Source organism: Harmonia axyridis, chromosome 1, assembly GCF_914767665.1.
Source record: "Harmonia axyridis chromosome 1, icHarAxyr1.1, whole genome shotgun sequence".
Classification (NCBI taxonomy): Eukaryota; Metazoa; Arthropoda; class Insecta; order Coleoptera; family Coccinellidae; genus Harmonia; species Harmonia axyridis.
In genome coordinates this window covers 73,233,678-73,255,838 of record NC_059501.1, presented here as the reverse complement: position 1 = coordinate 73,255,838, position 22,161 = coordinate 73,233,678, and the positions used below count along the sequence as shown (strand labels likewise).

Here is a 22,161-nt window from a genome sequence, read left to right as displayed (position 1 = left end):
AATCTGTATAGTTTCAGGTATTTTGAAATTTAATTAATTAATTTTGTCATTTTTATAACTGCAATTGAATTACAAGTCAAAAATATACCGAAAAATAATAAAGATATATTATTGTGAAGGAAATGGACACAAAGTTGTCAATTTTTTTAATATTTATATTGAACAGTAATCATCAAGTGACCCGTTTTTTCTGCTCGCAAGTATATTCTAAGTTTATTACTTTGAGGTAAATCTAAAAACTTCAGGTAAATCCCGTCTCGATATAAGCACGACGCGCGAACGTCGTGCAGTAACACACAGAAACAAGACGTCTATAATAACCAGCGTCGAACTCCGGGCAGCGACAGGGCAGCGTCGTTAGTTTTCAGTTTCGGCGACGCGGAGCGCACACACGCTCACTACCTCGCCGTCGTTTTCACTCCGCGTCGTTTTATTCGCGTAACCGACGTCGCCGCGGCCAGTTCCCGGATACCCAGCATCCCATCAGGAGCTGTCTCGAGATGTGGATCGCAGTGTCGTGTTTATGTTTGGCGGTCCTCGCCGTCACCTCCGGGGACAACGTGACCAACCCCGCGCCGCCCCCGGAGTCGACGTGCTCCCCCAACAAGTTGACGGTGTACAAGATGGTCCTCCACACCTTCTGGTCCAGGACCACCTTCCCAAAGCACTACCCTGACTGGAGGCCGCCAGCCCAGTGGTCCAAGGTTTTCGGTGAGTCGTCTTTGATAAGCCGACAGCGGCGTCTTTGATGTTATCGTTATCGCGGCGGCGATGATTGATGGCCCGGTGATTCATAAATTCGTATGGGATTGTCGTTATGGTGACGTTTGACGCGATGAAGGATGATATGGTGATGATTAGGCTACATCCTTCCGACAGAGTGTGGTGTCGATGATCTCTTTAAGGTTGCGGCTACGGGATTTCGAGTCGCTGTTAGATTAATCAGCGGGATTGTTTTGTCAGACGTTCGTGCGTGTGTTGTAATGCTAGAGATTATTGTACAAGATGCAAATCTTGCACAATAGTTGACTATGTATATCCCGAATCTGACGGGGTAATATGTCGTTGCAAGAGAAGTAAACAATCTTAGGTGGTTTAAACTCGGTGCGAATTGAGAATGAAAAACTAGAAAATTTATCACTGGAAAGCTATTAGATCTAGCAAATATCGATATACATTTGCAACAGTAGTACAAATCATTTATAATTCAAAATCGTGCGTTTGTTGTTGGTGGAAATCAAGACGGGGGAAATAGTTGCTCAAAAAGTATTACGCAAAAAATATACTAAATATCGATACATCGATTCATCTTTCTTTGAATTTATAGGCTTTTGCCTCTACTCTGTAATTTATTTTAATAATAATAATATTTGCCAAAGTATCGTAAGTGTTACCATACGTTTTTACAGAAACAATCTTTTTTTGTCAAGGCGGAAAGCATTCATATAAGGTAGTCCCAAATATTTTTAGTGCATTAGGGGACATAATATGCTCCATAATGACCAATTTTTGGCACTATCTTACATGAGTACTGCCCGCCGTAACAAAAAAAGGGGTTGTTGCTGTGCTGTGAAAAAAAACATATGGTGTCACTTATGACATTTTGGCAAATATGTATCGATATTTAGTATAGTTTTTGCGTAATCCTTTTTGAGCGACTATTTCCCTCGTCCCAATTTCCACCAATCGCAAACGCGCAATTCTGAAATACAAATGGTTTCTAAATGGAATACTGTATGACAGCACCTTTCAGCAGTTATTTCGAGTTTTCCCGCGGCAAAACATGACAGCTGTTGTGACCAAATATTACAGTACCTTTCATAACAAGTGATCACGGTCTCAGAAATAGTCTTTTAAAATACCATTCTGTCATTCAATTTTTTCGCCGATTGGCAGCAAATATCAATAAGCAAAGTATCACATTTCCTACCTAAGGCAGCAAAGTAAAGACTTTCTTGCCTATGGGCAGCAAATTGATTATTCATAATGGGAATTGAATATTTCAAAAGTTGTTAAACCATAATTATTATGGACATATACCAATCATTCCAACAATGGCGATTTCTATGAAATTTTGTTTTAATTTATCACAAAATAAAAAATTGTGAAAGTTATAATAATAATTTGAACATACAATAATATCCTACATATACTGTAATAAACAATCGGAGAAAAAATTATATGTTCAACTCGGTAGCAAAGTATATTGACTGCCTTTGCTGAACTCCTAATCTCTCTACGCTCGGTTATGAACTATCAGCGGCGGCAGTCAATCTACTAATTGCTTTCTATAGTAAACCAAATAACTATTTCTTGTGAAAAAATTGAAAAAAGACACGCATTTTTTCAACAAAAAACATTCGTGCAGGTGCAGAAATCCTGGTCTTCGACTCGGATTTTTATTGTTACTAGCACTCATTATTCTTGTGGAAATATTACTTAGGAACGTGTTTTTTCGATTTTTTTCGGGAAAATTCGATGCTCTTATGATAATATCAGGTACTTACGATTGTTTCACGAACAGAGCGCTTTAATATTTCGCCACGATGTCTGAATTTTGAAGCGGAAATGGTCTCAAAGGATGAGGATGAATAATCCATGGTCATATTCAGTTCTGTTCGGCCGAAAAAACGATAAATTTGAACTGAAGAAACCAGAAACTTGGTAGGTTCGGATCTCGAATACCGCGGTCAAGTTTGTCAATAAACAAAATTTAACTGAACTTCCGTACCTAAATATGACCGTTCGAAATTTTGTTTGCCAAAAAATTTATAAGCATCGATAAGATGCAAAATAACTAGTTTAAGTCTTATTCGAAGTCATACGTTGATCACTCCTCCAAAACCAGAAAAAATTCAAGAAGAATATTGAAAAAATCTAATATTTTAGTGATAACAGTTTCTGCAGTTGCGCAGATGTATAATGATAATTTCAAGCTTTGTACAGAATTTCGTTTTGATCGTACTTAGAGAACCAGAGGAAATTGGAAATGCTTGTAACATTCTATTAATTTCAGTATTAACAGATACCTCCAAGTTCAGAATTAGCGTGCAGATAACAAATAACAATTTGAAGCATCATGCAAAATTTTGTGTGGATGAATCATGAGAATCAAAGGAAACTCCAGCAAAATATAGGCAAAAAAAGCTTAATATTTCAGTGACAACAGATTCGGTAAAGTTAGCGTCACCAGAATCAGAAAATTCAAGTGAAAAGGGTAAAATTCGAATTTTGTGAAGATTACTGTAACTGTATGGAGAAAATAATGACAATATATTATTATTTCATGAATAGTATACCTATAATATAAGTACATATCGATAAAAGTTCCATTATTGATGCTTATAATGAATAATGATAAACTAGAAGTTAGAGTGATGATGAAATGTTAACTATTATGTGATGAAACAGTTTATTATTGAATTGAAGGTATGAACGAAAATGATTGTTCTACAAAGTTTCAGGGCCGGCGCGAGTAATTTTGGCGCCTGCTGAAAGAGTATCGATAACAACATGACTTCCTTCATATAGAACAAAATATCACAACTCAGCGGAGTGGAACAACCTTATGTTATTTGTGAAAATCAAGGATGATATCTGAAAAGATGGCCAGCAAATTGCGCTGAATTTCCGTCCTTCAACTAGAGGCGCTTGAAATGGTCACTTCACTGTTTCACTTCTAAAAGCGGCCCTGGATAATTGAATGAAAAAAGTCTTAATCATCTAGGTTCACAAGTGTTTGGTTTTCAAGATACACAATGGTTTAAATTTGTATTCAAGGCATATGCATTTTTCAAGATAACCAGCTGAAATTTGGCAAATATATCATTGCCCATCACCACTCGCGATTTGTACCTTCAGTTGAGGAATACCCTGTATATGTACCAATAGGATTGTTCTAAATTAGAAAACAGTGAATAATTTAAATTTCCTCACATAAGAGGATCATATCATAGCTAATTTAAACTAGAGTATTCAAAATATCATAACATACTCGTAAAACCAAATTTTATGGTCTACCTATATTCTGAGAAATCAAGTTTCCCTACACTTTCCAATATAGAAATTACAAATTCATATAGCAATTCATTTGTTGAAAATAACGAATTAAAAATATTGATAATATAATAGATTGATACTATACCTAATATCACTATTCAAGCTTAGGGCAAAATCTTCTGTCCATTCTAAGGGTGCATTGTTGGGAATATTGGGTATGAAAGGTTCCAAATTCATTATGAAGATTGACCATTTACACGAAAATTAATTTCCTTTATCTCATGCAAACTGGTATGAAACGGAGAGAATTATAGCCCCATAGGATAAGATGAACGCATTGCAGTGTGCATATCAAAATCGGAATTCTGCCTACATGACAGAGGAAATGAATTTGCATGATTTTCATTCCTTCACTAGTGGACCCAGCACATGTCCCAGAAATTCCCCATGGTTTTCCTATAGGAAAGATACAATTTGGAATGGATATGATCGAACAATGTGTATTATTTTTTGACATTTCGTATGTAATATGTGTTCAATAGGTTAGGTTATGCACTTATTCATTCACATAATGTTGATTTGTTTATTCTGTTCTTCATTGTAGCCCGAGGAAGGCGAAATATATCACCGAAACGTCGCTGTAGGATTATTCAGTTTCTTAAACCGAGATCAGCTGTCATTCACGAAATAGTTAAATTGTTCATAATCAGTGATCATTGGGGAATACTGAGAGAAATATAAAAATAATTCAAAGACGACATTATTCAGTCAATAGACTAGTATTTGTTGCATTGCAGACAAATTTGAAAGTGGTAGCAAGTACGACTCACTATTTGGTACTGATAGACTTGTATCGTGTGAAAAAAAATCTATAATTTCAAAATTGTCTACAATACGACCAATAGACGATTAACTGAATGATGTGGACAATGAATTCTTCTTAAATTTCTCAGAGTATTCACAAATATGCACTGAATTTAACAATTTCCTAATATTGTTGAAGCGTATATCTTTCCATGATTAAATTGCATAAAAATAATTCCAATTGGAAACTCTATTTTCAATAGATAACACCTACAAAAATTTCATGCTCACTGAAAGCTTGTACTAAAATATTGATTCAGTTTCGACTATTTGTTCACCTGTATGTATTTCAAGTCATAAATTTCAGTTTAGACTGGGAAAACTGATTATAGATACGATAAATAAGTGTTGGTGGAAAAAAGAATATAATGGAACTATGGCCCATAATATTTCAGTGTAATGGACTCGGTGCCTTCATGTCTTTGAGTAAACATGATGATAAATCACAGGGTTAGGACCATTGGTCCTAACCCTGTAATTTGAAATTCATCATTTGAGTGTAATTTTCTGAAAGCCACTAATATTCCTATTGAACTTGCAACTGATCACCAAGCCTTCATAATTATGTGCTTAATTTGGTGTCTTGTGCCTTATAAATACATTTTTCATTTACAACCATTTATAAGGTCATCATCAAATATGCCTCCTTTTAGTCATATTCTCTTTTTGGTTCACCGCTTTCATTAATTGCTTAATAGGTCTCAACTGGATGAAAACGAAAGTTGGAATTCTCTATATTGCAATAATCGATAATTGAATTGTTTGTCCATATCCTAGGGGATTCCTTGAAGCATATTTTCCTTATCTATTCATGTTCATACTCATTTTTTTTCGAGACTAGTGATATGATTTTCTATTCATCTTTCGATGAAAGAATTTCACTATATCGTTTACAACTGCCAGGGCCGGATTTAGGGAAACAGCGAAGCGACTGTTTCAGGCGCCAATATTTCAGAGGCGGGAATTCGGCCCAGTTTGCGGGCCGCCTTCTCATATATCATCCTTAATTCTTGAAAAGAACATAAGGCTGTTTTGATCCTCTACATTTGTCAACATTCCATGCAATAAACATCTTTAAACCGCCTTCACTAAGCCACCTGTATAATAAATAATACATGAAGCCTAACCAATATAAACATAATTTCCTATTACCCTCATTGAAAGAGGAATAAAATCATGTATTTCCACATTCATTATGTGAAAAATTTCTACGATTTTGCATTCTAGTTACTGTTGAATACCAAATGTTTTCAGCGGCATACATATTTGTAATCCCAATGTGTTTTCGAAGCAATAATTAAATTTTGCATACCCTACCGCCCATTGTATCTTGTGGTGTGTTAGGTAATCATTCGATTTTTTAGGGGGAGGGGGGTTTATGAGGGAGGTCATTTTGTTATTGATAGTTTTTCAATAGGGACTCAGGGAAAAATTCATTGCTCCAGGTGCCAAAATTACTCGCGCTGGACCTGACAACTGCTCAAAATCTGAAATGTTATCGATCATAATAATTGAGTACGTTTTACCATTTTGAATACAGAAAAATACACCTCTGTAGCCTTTGTCTGAAACTATTGCAAATACAGGGTCTTTAAAATTGATTGTGACATCGTTGTGGCCTTCGAAAAAAATTAATATCTACCTACACTTATCGTAGATTTGAGAAAGTGAGAGAACACAAAATTTGATTAAGATTTTATAATACCCATTGTATGATAGCGATTTTCAAAATTTCATCCTATAGAATACTTGCCAGTTTTAGTTATAAACGATAAATGATATTTCAAAGACCTACTATGATGTTACAATCATTTATAAAGACCCTGTGATATAATTAGATTCTCCTAGCTTGAGAATCTAATTTTGAATAATAAGAATGAAGGAGTCCTAATATTTTAGGAAATATTCATTTTGTGAATGTTATCTTATTATATTGTTTACAAATAAAACAACAAAACTTTTATCAACCTAGATGAGGTATTTTGTAATTTTTAGAGTAGGATAAACCATGAAATTTTAGATGTTTTATTATTTATTGATGAACTGATGTAGAATGCCGTTTGTTGTGGGTCCTTTGTCTCAGTTAATTACTTCTTCTTCCTCAACGATCTCGAAGTTTTCCTGAGCTAATAATCTATTTAAGTCAACTTTTCCGCATACATTTTAATGAGTTTTATCCGCGAAATTTCCATCTCACCAAATATGCTGCTTTAGATGTCTCCGTTGTGGTTGGTTTTGAATATTGTTATCAGACACCAAGACAATATCTCTGTTTTGGTTTACGAGATACCATAATGAGTTTTCTTGACTTTGTTAACATTATCGAATCAGTCGCAAATTGGCAAATTCAATATTACTTGCTTCAGACGACATTGGAATCATATTGTCCCACAGCAATAATGAGGAATTTACTCTTTGAAACTGATGTTGAATTTAAATGACAAAAAGTCCAACTTTTTATTGAAAAAAATTACCCAGCGTCTGGAGTTTTTGTGTGTTTTTGTGTTTTAGTGTGCCCTTGGAGCCGATCCTCTTGAAATTTTCCATGAAGAGCGACTATTTTACGTAAACATATTAAAAAAAAAAAATAAGGAATATAATTGGGTATTTTTTTCTATACTCTGCTTGAATTTTATGTGCTTTCGGTCACGCGGTTGATATAATATCTTGCTTGAAGCTCCTAATTTTTGGTTTATATATTTCAATCCAAATTTCATTCTGACAAAATACACAGGTTTAAAATGGTCAGAAAATGGTCATATTTACGAAACCCCAGTCGGATTTCGCCAATTTACGAACAAAACGGCGGCATACGAGGTTCGAATATACTCTGAAAATTTTGAATTTGAATTTCCTTCGATAGTTATCGGACAGAATTGAACTTGACCACGGAATCGTCATCAGTGAGTGGAATCTTATCGTTCGAGACTATTTTCGGATTAACATTCAAACTAGAAGGAATTTGAGGCCATTCAAGAAGCCTCTTCAAATTGAATGTCGCTAAGTTGGAGCAAATACCCAACAAAAGTGTTTTTCGATTTTTACAAAGCATAACGATATGGCATAAAGAGACTGTCATCTACACAGCGGTGTAAATCTCACATCATTCGTTGATCAAGACGAAGATAATTGTGAGCAAAAACGTTGGATCGAAAATAAACAAAACCTATCCTGAAACCACCATATTTCTCATATATGGCTTCAGTCCACTATTTCAATTTCAAATTACCACTTTAAATTCTCGTTTTAACTCAACTGGTCATCATCTTGCAACTCACTTCACTCCACTTTCCTTTTTCTAGTTTTATATCTGGGTTACAAACGTAAAATCATATTGAACACCGTGAATTTCTTCTTCCTTTTCTTATTCTCTAAGTATCATGGTGCTTGCACACTAATTAGGTTAGGGGAAAGAAAAGTTTAAATTTCTCTATTGTATCTTTCTGAGAACCCTATGAATGAGAAAGTTGTATGCACAAGTACCACGAAAGACCATAGTTACATTAATGCAGGTACATTTATATTGAGTATTGTGCCGACAATTTCGGCTTGACACAGACATTATGTTTAATTGCTTTTTATCGCTATACCACCTTTTAAATTTGGAGTTTCTAGGTCTTTCCGTTTGAAGTGATAGTTTTTTCACGGCTAATCCAAAACAAATTTCGTCAGGTACACATCGATTTCGTTCTTCTTCTTGGTCAGAATTTTATATGTTGGGATAGTAATTACTCCCAGTACCCCGATATCTACGCCCTTGCATTCCCCTTCTTGAAAGGATGCCTGACCGATCTTGAGATGGGTCACATATAATCGCAATAGAGAATACCTATCGGATGAAATTGGACTATTAGAACCCTCCGAAAACGTGAACAGAGTGAGTTTGGATACACATCGAAACCCCAACTGTTCGATCTGTTTGTGCCCCATTTCTCTTGAAATGAAAGAAACAACGTTAGACCTTTAAAAAGGATTTAGCGTTTCGTCCATATAGAATGTAGGTGTGCCAACAATCGTTGGCAGAGATTATCAACAGCGTGTTGATTTGGCAAAGCCCATGATTGCACTAATGGTCAACAATGATAACATGATTTTGTTTATGAGTAACGTGGTTTATTTGTACATAAATGGAAATGGCAATTAACCAATTAAGAGATTTGATATACCCACCTATAATAACACACATTTATGTAGATAACTGTGAATTGTTTCGTCGAATTAGGTCTGTCTATGTTTTGAGTAGGTATTCACCCCTTTTGAATATTGCAAATTGTAATGTGCAGCAATTTTGTGTGTACTCGACTAGTAGTGTACTTGGGCCTTTGAGCAACATTGACAAGTTACTAGATATGTAACCTATATGTGCTTTGTTATATCCCACTCAAATTTATTTGGGATTGGTTCCAGTATACAGCGTGATTCACCGCGATGACTTATTAGATGTTTATGGAAAGCCAAACATAAGTGCGTGCCGAAAATTTTAATGTTGAGGTTGGAGACAATGATCTATCTCCCTCAAAATTTTTCAGATCTCTGCAAGTTCCGGTTATACCTGAAACAGACTACTACGTCAAATGTCACACCCAGTATATTATTACATCATAAGATAGCTTTTTCCATGAAAATTTCAGTAATATCCATACCTTGGGTGAAAACTCAATGGTTCATGTGTTAAAGGGTTTCTCATGAAAAAAAATGATGTTGATGAGGACTCATATTTTCTCGAATATTTCTGCCGAAAAAGTTTTTTCGTGAAACCCGTTTTCATTTCTGATTCTCCAAATATGTATTTAGGCCCAGTTTCACCAAACAGCACTTGATCCCAGATTGATTAAACTCCGCTTGTTACTAAAGCAGGCTTAACAGTGTTTTCTGTTTCACCATGCATCAACCCGTCCGAAGATGATCGCGATTAACCAAATCGCGATTAAATAGTCAAACCATTTGGCAACGTTGTGAACAAAAAGTTATATAGTGTTCTGTATCGTATTAGCAGTGATGACCACCATTGGCGCTAGGTGTCAGGTGTCATTCATTCATAACTCATAACATTTCAAATCATTTGTCATCTTGTAAACAAAAAACAAAGTTAATTTTTGCCGAAAATGTCGAGTGATGTGCTTCGAAATGTCGGAAACTTGCAGAAGTTAAAAAGGAATTACCCATTTCACAAAACCACACCTTCTGGAAAAAAACTATATAAGTAATTTTATTAACTTATTTATTTTTATTAACAAGTTTAACTGCTTCTTAAATAATATTTCAATCAAACATATCAATAAATTATTCTTTGCAATAAATTTCATAAAACACAAAAACAAAGTTTACGTGTATTTTAAATGGGAAATATTGAGCCTATACATATAGTCATATTTTGATAAAATTGACCCAAAAATTAGAATATTCCGGAAAAATTATTACATAGACAAGAGTTCCATACTGATAAATAATTATTAATCTCAACTTGAAAGGTTATAATCCTCCAAAAATGGCCGATTAGTGCTAAATCGCGATTGGTCGATTAAATGGCGCTTTGGAGTGTGGTGAAACGCTACATTATATTAATCGTGATCTAAGGCCTCACTTAAGAGCCAAGTCAAGATTAAAGCATTTGGTGAAACTGGGCCTTAGTATTAAACTGTTTGCGGTTTGGTCCAAAAATGTATATGGTTTTTATCAGAAGATCATGACCTTGGAAAACTTAAATTCATCATTTTATTGGTTTTCCATTAACGTCTAATAGGCCATTGTGGTGAATCACCCTGTATGGCTGTTTTCTCAAAAAAAAACTGTCAGACAAGTCAGAAGCGTGTTGAACGGCTATCATAGTAGTCATTACTTCAACAGATCTTCTTTCTCAATTTCAAACTCAATTCTGCTATTTTCAGGGTATATTCAATACGACAATTTCATTTTACTTGCTCGAAAGATAATTTTGCTTGTTTTGCTGTCATTTATTGTAAGGTCCTTTTGAACAAATCATTTTCTAGCAGGTTGATACAATTGCCAGCATTTCAGTTTCAAGTATTTCATATTTATATCTGTTACTAATAAGTTTTATCATCAACAAACTTTGTTAAGTTCTGAATTCTCTACATCAAGGGTTTTCACACTTTTATAGATACTAAAGGATTTTTCAATAAGAGGTTTCATTCCGGAAATGATAATCAATCCTCCAAAAATCGTACAACAACAACTGCCTTGATACCAGCAATAGCGAAATCCATCGAATTTTAAAGGGTGTTCCTATAAGAGGTTTCATTTTGATATTGAAATAACAAATAACCGAGAAATTAATGGATGTTTATTTCATTGTGATGAGGAAGGTATGACATTAACGATGTGAATGATATCAACCAAACCAAACTGTGCAATGCAAAATTTTTACAATTTTTGTAGTGAATTTTAACAATTTTAATGGGTTATTGAAACGCGTATTTTACTTGTCAACTGTCAAAGATGACAGTTCGAGAAGTGACAACTGTCCAGATAGAAGGCTATTCAAAATGAAACCAATACCAATAATCAGCTTTTGTTTTTGTCAAAGTTTTGATATGATGATAATTTGAGCCTTGAATTAATAAATTAACATTTATCTACTAATTATCTCCTCTTCTCGTTGATGTCTCTTCACGAAAGGTAAAATTTTGTTTTCGAAAAGATATTACTGAAAGATATTCAAATTATAAATCTCTTATTTGAAAATCACAGAGTTCCTCTTATTGCCAAGCTGTTATCATTCAAGAGATTCCCTACGAAAAACGAAATTTGTTTCCACCTCATGTTCGTTGCTGAAAGCTAGATAGACATGGGAAGCCAGATATTTCGCAATTTCCGTTTAAAGTAGCTGAATGTAAGTGAAAAATATGACCTGAATTCAAAGATACGAGGGCACAGATATCGTTTTATACAGCAGACTTACTTATTAAGGAGCATCTGGGTTTTATCAGGCTCAATAACAAGCCGTTTGTAGAAAGTTAATTGAATTTTTCCAGAGCTTCTTCCTCAGTTCTCCGATTTGATCCTGGGTCTCGATAAAAATGTGCCGCATTTTGCATATGAATCTTTCATCTTGGATTGTCCATGCCAGTGATTCCAGCTTCCTGCTTTTGACGTTGAATTTCTTTCGCAGAAGGTTTTTGTGAATTGAAATTGCAATTTTCACATAACGTATCTTCTTTGGGTGTTTCGTATGAAATAATTGTCATTATGAAAATATAATGATAAATATTCATTTTTTATATTTTCTGTTTGTGTTCTTTCGGGTATAATTGAAGAGGCTGGATGACAAGGAATAAGAATCGTTTATGAAATTTTGACGTTTCGACCTTAATCTCCTGTCTTTCTCAAGGCTAGAAAATACAATATGAATCCATTAGGTTGAACAATCTTCTCTCTCTTACACGATCAAGATAGGTATCATGAACATACCTGTTCGTGTGAATTATTCTTTCTTTATTATTTTGGGGCAGATTAGAGAATAATTTCGATATATTATGTGAAAATAACTACGCTGGGTACTAAAGGTATTTGACGAATCGGTACTAGTCAGTGAAGTGGAATGGATGCAGATCTGATCTCAACGAGGTAGAGTGTGGTGTCCCCCAGGGATCAATTTTGGGTCCGATATTTTTCATATTGTTTATGAATGATATATTTTACAACATAAATTCTGGTATGTGCAGCAGTTATGCTGATGATGTAGTGATTCTGAATAGGTCAGATAGTAGAAGTGATCTCAATGACAGAACGAGTGTTAGTGATGTAGACGCACAAAAGTGGTTTTCTGCCAATGGATTACTGATGAATTCGAACAAAACTCAGAAGCTGGTGTTCACAAACAGGGAGCAAACTGATTCATCGTTATTATATTTGGGACTCGAATTCAAACCGTCATTAAACTGGAGCAAGCATATAGACAACCTATGCACAAAATTGTCTACTTCCATCTTCCTAATCAGAAGAATGAGTCAAATAACAGACACCAACATCGCGAAGCTGACTTATTATTCAAGTTTCCACAGTGTGGCTACATATGGTATTCTGCTTTGGGGGCAATGTGCAGATTCTCAAAAAATTCTGTTGAAGCAGAAAAGTGCCATAAGGGCTATATATCAGATGAAGACCACAGACAGCTGCAGAGAAATTTTCAAGAGGGAGAGAATACTTACCATCACATCATATTTTATACTTACCTGCGTTAAATATGTTCACCAACACCGGAACAAATTCCCAAAAAATTATTTCTATCATAACTACAATACCTGGGAAAAAAATAATTATGCTCCTCCGTACTCGAGAATGAAGAAAACGCAACAAGGTCCAAATCATACCTGCTTAAAACTTTACAATAAGCTTCCCAATGATATAAAAACGTCGAATCTTTCTGCGTTCATTAGGGAGGTGAAGAATTTGCTTTTAGAAAACAGGATTTATAACTATATATATATATATATATTCTTTTGAGAAAGAGCAAATACAAAATATTAATTTCAAACAATCAAGCATATGTGTCGATGAATCTCAGTATTAGCAGAGGAAATGTAACGGGGCATCATACATTTCAACGTATGATACAAGAGAACAGATAAAAACCTCAGCAAAAACTCTGTCTCCCCGTATCGGTGTAGTGACTGGTTTGTGTAAACGTTTACAGAATAAGCTGACATAATTTATATTGAAGGACTTCCTCTTCAACCAAAACAAAATTTCCTTTATCCTCTCTTTTCGGTTGACGACTCTATAATTTCCAATTGGATCCTAAAACAAAAAGAAAAGAAGCAGAAAGGAGTACTAAATATTAGTTTTCATTATATCGATTTGAAGTTAACTACCCATTCTAAAAAAGAATCTGAAACTGAATGGATAGCTTGGAAACCATCATGAAATTTATAACTTGATCGAGTTTTTAAACTGATTGTTTGTCCTTGAGTGTTATATATTCATTGCTGTGTTCACGTCTTTTACATTTTATGTTAGTATATCTATATATTTGTGTATATATTTATCATCTTTTTTGACAGGCCATATAATATTTAAATGGCAAATATTTGTACATGTGTTTCTGTAGTTCTAACATGTATAAATAAATTTATTATTATTATTATTATTATATTGAATATAATTACGGTAATAATTATATCCTGCTGTATTATTTGATCATCGACAACAAGTTTCCACCTGCTTGGTTTTTTAGATGTCATCAAGCTTTATGTTTTGGATGCAGAAATGACCATATTCAGAGACTTGGCCTCACAGTTAGAACGATACAGTAATCTCTGGACATCGTCTTCATTTTTCAGCACAGCATCATCGGCGTAACATAGAATTGTGATAATACTGTTGTCCATTTTATATACTTACTTTTTAATTTCGTCCATAATTATATTAAAAAGGAGTGGACTTAGTGAGTCGCCCTGCTGTATACCACTGTCTATGGGAATTGATTTGGTCAATTCATTATCATCCGAATAAAACCACTGAGGAGAATCCTACGACTAAAAGAACCTTTTACGTTTTCTTTGATCTTCCCTGAACGATTAACTGTAGTGAATAACATTCTGAAAAAGATCGAAAATGAACTGCTTTGCTTCATTTTATTGAGGTCACAACTAGCGAAGCTCCTACTCTTTATCAATTCTTTCCAGTATCTGAACATTTGTTACTCGCTCACTCCATGAAATTTTCAATAATCGTCTGTATAACCACATTTCAGAGGAATCCAAACATGCTATGATTTGGCCTTTAAGCGTTCATTCTTCCATCCCATAAAGTAATTCAGACATGTATACTGCTCAAGTTATAGTGAAAAATGTATTTTCAGACTACAGAGTGATTTGTTCATATTGCACGAAACTTTAAAGCTACATTGTTTGGGTCATAAAATGAGAAAAAGTGCTTTTGGTTAGTTTTGATTTCAAGAAAAAAGTATTGTACGAGGTTTCTAGATAATTTTGAGGATTTTCTGCAAAGAAGGTACCGGAAATTGATCTCATAAAGAGCTCCCTGAAATTTTTTTGATTTTTTTGTGGCTGAGTTGGTAATACTGTTTTCTATAATCAAGCGGAGCTTGAGTTAATTTCAATTAATAAGATGTTCGAATTGTTCGCATTAATTTCTAATCAGTTATAGTGTGTTTATTCAACATGTTGCCTTAAAATCTGTAGCAACATTATGAAAAATATTTCTTGTAGTTGATAAGTTTGTTGTTAGTGCTGATTTTTCGATCAGACCTGTGTGCAAAATTTCTATGGGTAGGAAACATTGAGTATGAATTTATTCACTGTCGTAGTAGTAAATGATTCATACATGTGAATACTTCTTTCAGCAACAAAACCACATAATGTACTTTTTCTATTCCCCCTTCAGAAAGTGACAAAATATGTACATCTAGCCAACTATGTGACTTCCTATTTTGAGCACTGTGCAACGTAAAACTGTGCTATTCACTTTACCGCAAACAGAAAGAACGATCAACAACCAATACGGTTGCATCTGTAAAGTAAATCGCACGGCGAATAACCAATAAGATAAATGCTTTAGTAGTTGCCACGGAAACGAATTTATAACAGCCCGCTTAGCCGATAATCTTTTGACGTTTAATAATTGTGACGTGATTTGCCACCAGTTTTTGGTTTTGCCTAAGTTTTTTATGGAAATGTTTGCGGTCGTAGAAAAAGTATAGTACACAACTCGAGTTGTAAGACAATTACACACTTTTTTCCATCATGCAAAGCCACTATTATTGCTCTATTGTACACTAACCATCAATTTCAGGTATAATTGCAAAAAAAAACTCAATAACAACAATAACACGCTAAATATATATGAACCACTTTTAAAACATTGGTATGTAAAATTATAGTTTTTGTAAACATTTCTGAATATCTATCACATGTTAAAGAAATAAAGATTAAATGTACAAAACATCATCAATGATAAATATTCGTTTCAGAATTTACGAGGAGGGTCAAGAATTTTGGTGATATGTGTATAATTGTAAAAAATTGTAAGGATTAGTCCCTATCTTTGAAGGTTTGTAACTTTCAAAGGGAGGCAAATTCGAATAATGTTGATAGCCGTAGAAACAAACATATCTTAATTTCAGTCAAGAAAAACAACTCCTAAATAGAACCGAACAAATGAACGTCAACGAAATTCTACTTGCCGAAGGTAGAACAATAAAATTTATTATACCTACCTAACTGAATTCTAAAACAAAATTATCTCTCGTAGTGCCATAAAATTGCGATATTGTCGAGGTAGATATTGTTTGCTGAATACAACAGGAAGAAGCCACCAATTCAACCGATGCTGGTAAAATAAAATACACACACCCGCAAATTCCACAACTGAATTTAATAAATTCTACCGCGTTTTGTATCCAATTTTCACGTTCGGAGCCGTTCCTATAATGCAACGATATTATGTGGATATTGTGTCATGTATTTTTAAAAATACCGAATGGCGCCAAGTGTTTGGCACTGTTATTATTGTAATTCGTAGAGAGTACCCCAACACAGCTTCTTTCCTCTGATATACGAGCAACAATAAATGCGTCATATTGGCACGATAACAATTCCTCTCCGCGAAAAATAAAGATCAATCTTCAACCTTGTTACCTTGTTTGAGCGACTTTATACTTCCTAGAATGAATTTTACTTGAAAGGGTTCGAGTGATATGCAGGATATTCTGTAGACAGGAGAAATATAAGAATTTTGCAACGACGAAAACGTTTTTACTTCGAAGGATGCTGTCGTATGTAATTTCATCTTACGTTGAGGTATAACAATTTTTTTATTCAATGAACTGTATTGCTCGAAAAATTTAACGAGAACAAACGGAATTCATAAAAACATGACAACGACTTTGAATTTTTTTTATATGAAGGGTTTTTCAATAGGAATGCTACATTTTAAAATGATTATAACAGCAACATTGTGTATCATTTTGTGACATTTCTCCATTTTGTGTTCAGTAGCTTTTGCCACTTGATGGACACGCTTCAACAATATTTCGAAATTTTGAAATTGTTTTATCAAAATCCTTGTTCATTTGTGAATACAAAGACAAATGAAGGGTTTCTAATAAGATGATTCATTTTGAATATTCAGCTATTTAGGCAGATCTCATTTTTGAGTCTATTATCTTTTAACTTTTGACAAGTGAAAACTACGTCAATATTTAAAATGGAACGATACACACTCCAGCATAATACAATGAAATTGTTAAAATTCAATACAAAAATGGTGAAAACTCTGCAGTCACGCAGTTCGCAAAACTAAAGTACTTTTGGGTCGTCATGAAGCACCTTCTTGTAGAACTGGTGGAAAAATTTGAGCTGTTGGGACAAGTTAGTGATGTGAAAAATCGAAACCGTCACTGTTTGGTGCGATTTTTGAGCTGGTTGTGTGTTTGGATACTTATTCAAAAGTGGGGCTGGTGATATTGTTACAGCTATGAGCTATGATTAATCATTTTTTATGGCAGGAATGAGAAGATATTGATGTGGACCTTGTTTATGTTCAACAAGACAATTTTTGTTGATTATAGTTGGTATTTATCAATTATCAAAAAAAAATGATCATAAAGGTAGAACGTATGTAGGCTTGGTTAATCGATCGTCTAGAAGTATGATTCAATTATCTGGCCTTTCGTCTTTTTCTCCGTGACTTTGTTCGGTTTAAGTAATAATTAAAGTCTTTTGAATTATAAACATCTGTTTACTAAGCCACACTTACAGTACAAACACAGTTTATACGGTACTGAATTTCGACTTTAACTCGAGTGTTAATTGCTCGAGTCGTCTTCGATATTTCACGTCTTTGTCTTGTTACAAGTTTCGGTCGTCTCGTCTTTAATTCGTTCGCGACTCGTTTTAATCTAGTTTGCGAACCGTCTTTTCGTCTTACGTCTTAAGTTGACCGACCGAACTTACTCTTACTTCGACTTAGACCGAACTTGAACTTTACTCGTCTTTGACTTAACTTGAACTGACTCTCGACTCAAACTTACTTCGTCTCCTGACCGCAACTTACCCCGTCCACTCTGAATATCCTTCCCTCCTTCCGGCTTGACCAAACCCTTAGGGAAAGTACCATCCCCTAGTCCAATAAGAGATTTGCCGTACCGCCCACAAAGCTCTTCGCGAATTCCTGGAAATCGAATATTCTCGAAGGACTAGGACCTGATACACAGATGTGACACATCTGGTACAACCGTCTTGTCTTCGATCTTTCCTAACCCCAGTAAATCTCTTAAGTTTTACAATCGACATGACACATCTTCGACATCCCGAAGAATTAACACTTCCTTTTTACATTATATGTACAATAACAATTCGTTCCCTGTAAATTCATTGAACTTGTCATGCCCTCGACACTTGAAGAAACTAATAGGTCGCATCCTGTTGACCATCTCAATTCTTTACAGGGAACAATAACTGGATCCTACACGTATATGACGGATTTTTCCTATTTACTAACTATCATGTACAGGGTGGGCCAAATTGGACCTTTTGAAAGGGAAAACCTATTTCTGTACTAGATAGACGAGAACTGACGTCAGTGTCTGAGAGCCAATTTTCATGAAAAACTCATTGACAAAAACCTCAACTCCATAGCTATCTCCGTTACATAGTTACCCGGTGTTTTTCGAAAATGTTAATGTTTGAAATATTACTATAATTTTTCTTCTGTTAGAAACTTTCTCGGAGCAACTTTTTACGTAAAATTCAATGACCTTGAAAGGATTGTCCGCAAACGGATATTGATTATAATAGCAACATTGTAATACTTAAAAAAGGTAAAATTTTTCGGTTTTTAGGCTCTCAAGTCTGGAGCACAACCTAGAAACCGTCGCAAACTCAGACACCTGTTATTAAGGATTCCCAAAAGGGGTTGAAGCGATTTCCTGCTCTCGAGCAATTTTCAGAGGCTAGACCCCTTTTTAGCAATATTTTTTCTGGGCTAAAAGACCCCCAATCACTTTTTTCCTAAATCATTAGATATCAGCAATCCGATCTTAGATATCTTGATTCGTACTCGAGTTAGAGGGCGTTTCTGAAAAATGAATATTTGAAAGTCATTTTACAAGAAACGCCGTGTAACTCGAGAATGAATCAAGATATCTATTATTGTAAGAAAAAATTGAACATATATTTTCCATTATCCTGATGTTCTATACTTTTCTGCATTTTTGTTAAATTTTATCAATGGACGATCTTAGAATAATTAATAATTTAAGGTCACACACTGATTTTAATATCTTTATATACCTCAGTGATATAATTTGTTCATTTAACCGAAATAAACTTTATTATTATTATTATCTGCTTTCTGATATCTAATGTTTTAAAAAAAAAAATCGGGGGTCTTTGAAAATTTTTCTCTCAGTCTTACAGTTCTTGAGATGGTCTTAGTGAGCATGGAACTTGAGTTTATTGCAGAAATAAGTTTATTTCAGGAAACAGAGTGAACGCATTCCTAAATTACAGAAAGATTTTTTTGTTTTCGAGGACGGCCAGATACATATATGTAATTGAAATCTTATCTAAAATACTTTTTGTGTATATTTGAAAATTACAGATACAAGTTTTCACTTTTGCGTACGTTTGAACTAAAAAACGTGTTTTTACTTATTGAGGAAAGTGTTACAGCTGCATATTCACAAAATGCTAATATAGAAATATGGAAATTCACAACATCTCTTCCAAGAACTAGGCGTAGTCCCTGTTTGTTCGCGTCATGCTCATTACAAACATGTTTTTACAAGTTCTGATAGTAGGTATGCCCCAATCAGCCAAATGAGTTCCAGGAATACCTCACTAATTTATATAACAATTCTGGGAAAGCCGTATATTTCCCTTCAAGGAAACCAGGTAGAGTGGCATCCTGCCCTCAATAAATACACAATGTACATACCCTTGAGGGCACAATAATGAACTCAATTTCCATCCAGAAATAGATATCTGGGGCAGGGATGTTAATATCCGAGATATGACCAACACTGCTCTAATAATCTGAATATGAGCAGGTGGGTACCTACTTTATACAGGGTTGCCTAATTTTGCTTATACTGTGGAATTTGTACATAATTTTCAAAGGAAGTAGTGTTTAATGTATGAATCTTCTTTATAAAACATGTTACGAACTATTACAGTTTACACATGAAATCTAGACAGTTTTTTATCATAATAAAAATTATGTTATCATGATAAATATTTCGTGATATTATCAATAGAATCTATGGTAAACACTACAGAACACAAATATAAACCAGACTTTGATTGGAGCATTGAAAAATCTATATTACGGCTCAACATCTAAAATTACAATAGGGAACAGATTGTCACGTCCATTTAATGTGAATAAGTGATTACGACAAGGATGCACCATATCACCCACTTTATTTAAAATCTATATAAAGCATGCTTTAATGCAATGGAAACGAAAATGTTCTGGGATGGGCATACCTTTGAATGATGCGAACATCTACACCCTACAGTTTGCGGATGACCAGGTAATAATCGCAGGAGACAAAGAAGATCTACAATACATGTCACGTAAACTGAAGGAAACATATGAGTGTTGGGGATTGAAGACGAATCTGGAAAAGACTAAATATCTTTGTATTGGAGACCAATTGAGTGAACTGGATATTGGTACAGAAAGCATACAACCTTGCGAAGAATACAAGTATTTGGGAGTGAAGTTCGACACAAGCGGTACAGATGACAATGAGATAAGATCACGAGTAATAGAGGCAAGAAAAGTGATTGGCTGTTTGAATGGAATACTCTGGAGCAAAAATATAACCAGATCACGAAAGTTCAACATCTACAATACAATGATCAAAAGCCAATTAACGTATGGATCTGAGACATGGAGACTGAGAGAAAGAAATAAGAGGAGGATAGAGGCTGCAGAGATGGATGCTTTGAGGAGATCGGCTAGAATATCTAGAATGCAAAGAATAAGAAACCAGGAAGTACGAAATCAAATGGGATATGGAGAGAAAACAGCTGATCTGGTATGGACATGTTCAACGAATGGGACAATCACGACTGCCGAAAATAACAATGGAATGGATACCAAACATGAGGAGACGAAGAGGGAGACCAAGAAAGAACTGGATGGAGGGAATACGAAATGCAATGAGTGACCGAAACTTGCAAGCAAGGCAATGGGAAGATCGCAAGCAATGAATTCTAGGCATCGGACAACATCGTCGCACGTTTTAAACCGATATGTATATATATCAATAGAATCTTCGGTCAATAATACAATGCAAAAATACATTAAATATTCAGTGTATATAGGGTGCCCCAAATTCGATGTTCACTGAGAATATCTCGAGAACTATAAGACTTTTTCTCGGAATGATAAGATAACAGAAAGCAGATTATAAATATCTTGATTCGATCTCAAGTTACAGGGCGTTTCTGAAAAATGACCTTTTCAGATATTTCCTTAAATCTTAGTTTCTGTTCGAGATATTAGAAAAATTCTGATACGTTTTTTTCAGTAATTTTCATGTTTTATATGATGCTCATAACAGATCATAGAAATTATTTACCGTTTCAGGAGTATAGAGAAAAATTATATTGCTTTAATATGTTTTTCAGCGTTCTTTTTTGTCGGAAATGGGGATTCATCAAGCCAAGTAGCTTGACATTTCAACCAACTTTGACTTGAAAATCAAGCTCGTGAAAAATTACATCTTTGAGCTCAACTTGACTTGATTTTCGTTATTTATTGCTTGACTTGATACCAATCTAATTGATATTACTTGAGCTTGATATGCAAGTGTCGCACTGCATATATTTCTGCAATCTCGCGCGCGCTTAGACTAAATAAGCGAATTCCTAGAGCGTTAGTTTTCTCACATTTCTTTGAAATCTTGTAGTAGATTTTGGTCGTTTCAGAAATATGTCTTCAAACTTGACCAAAATGATCAAGGATTTTTTATCAACGCTAGCATCTTCAGCTACTGTTGAAAGACAACTTTCCAGATCAGCTCTTACAGTTACAAAAACTCGCAATAGGTAAGGCGACAAATCTACAAAATACCTCATGTGTCTTAGATCCTGGATGGACAATTATGAAATCAAACAGTCTGGAGGTTTCTCAATATTAAGAAACTTCATTTGTTCATTTTTTTCATTTTGTTATGATTTATAGTGATTCAATTTGTGTTTCTATTTAAAAAAGGTTGATATTTTCAGTTCTTTTATACAAAAAGTTTAATAAATGAAAGTGTTTTTTGCAAGGTTTCTTTTTATTTCATCATTTTTTCAT

General features: G+C 34.5%; 1 protein-coding gene across 1 annotated transcript in view; it reads left to right on the top strand.

Moving 5' to 3' along the window:
* Positions 1 to 351: 351 nt before the first annotated feature.
* LOC123688769 (spondin-2) overlaps positions 352 to 22,161 on the top strand; it is a 149,900-nt gene continuing 128,090 nt past the window's right edge. The window contains exon 1 of the mRNA XM_045627427.1: positions 352 to 711. Coding sequence (XP_045483383.1) covers positions 501 to 711 — 211 coding nt within the window. The 5' untranslated portion in view covers positions 352 to 500. The remainder of the gene's footprint in view (positions 712 to 22,161) is intronic.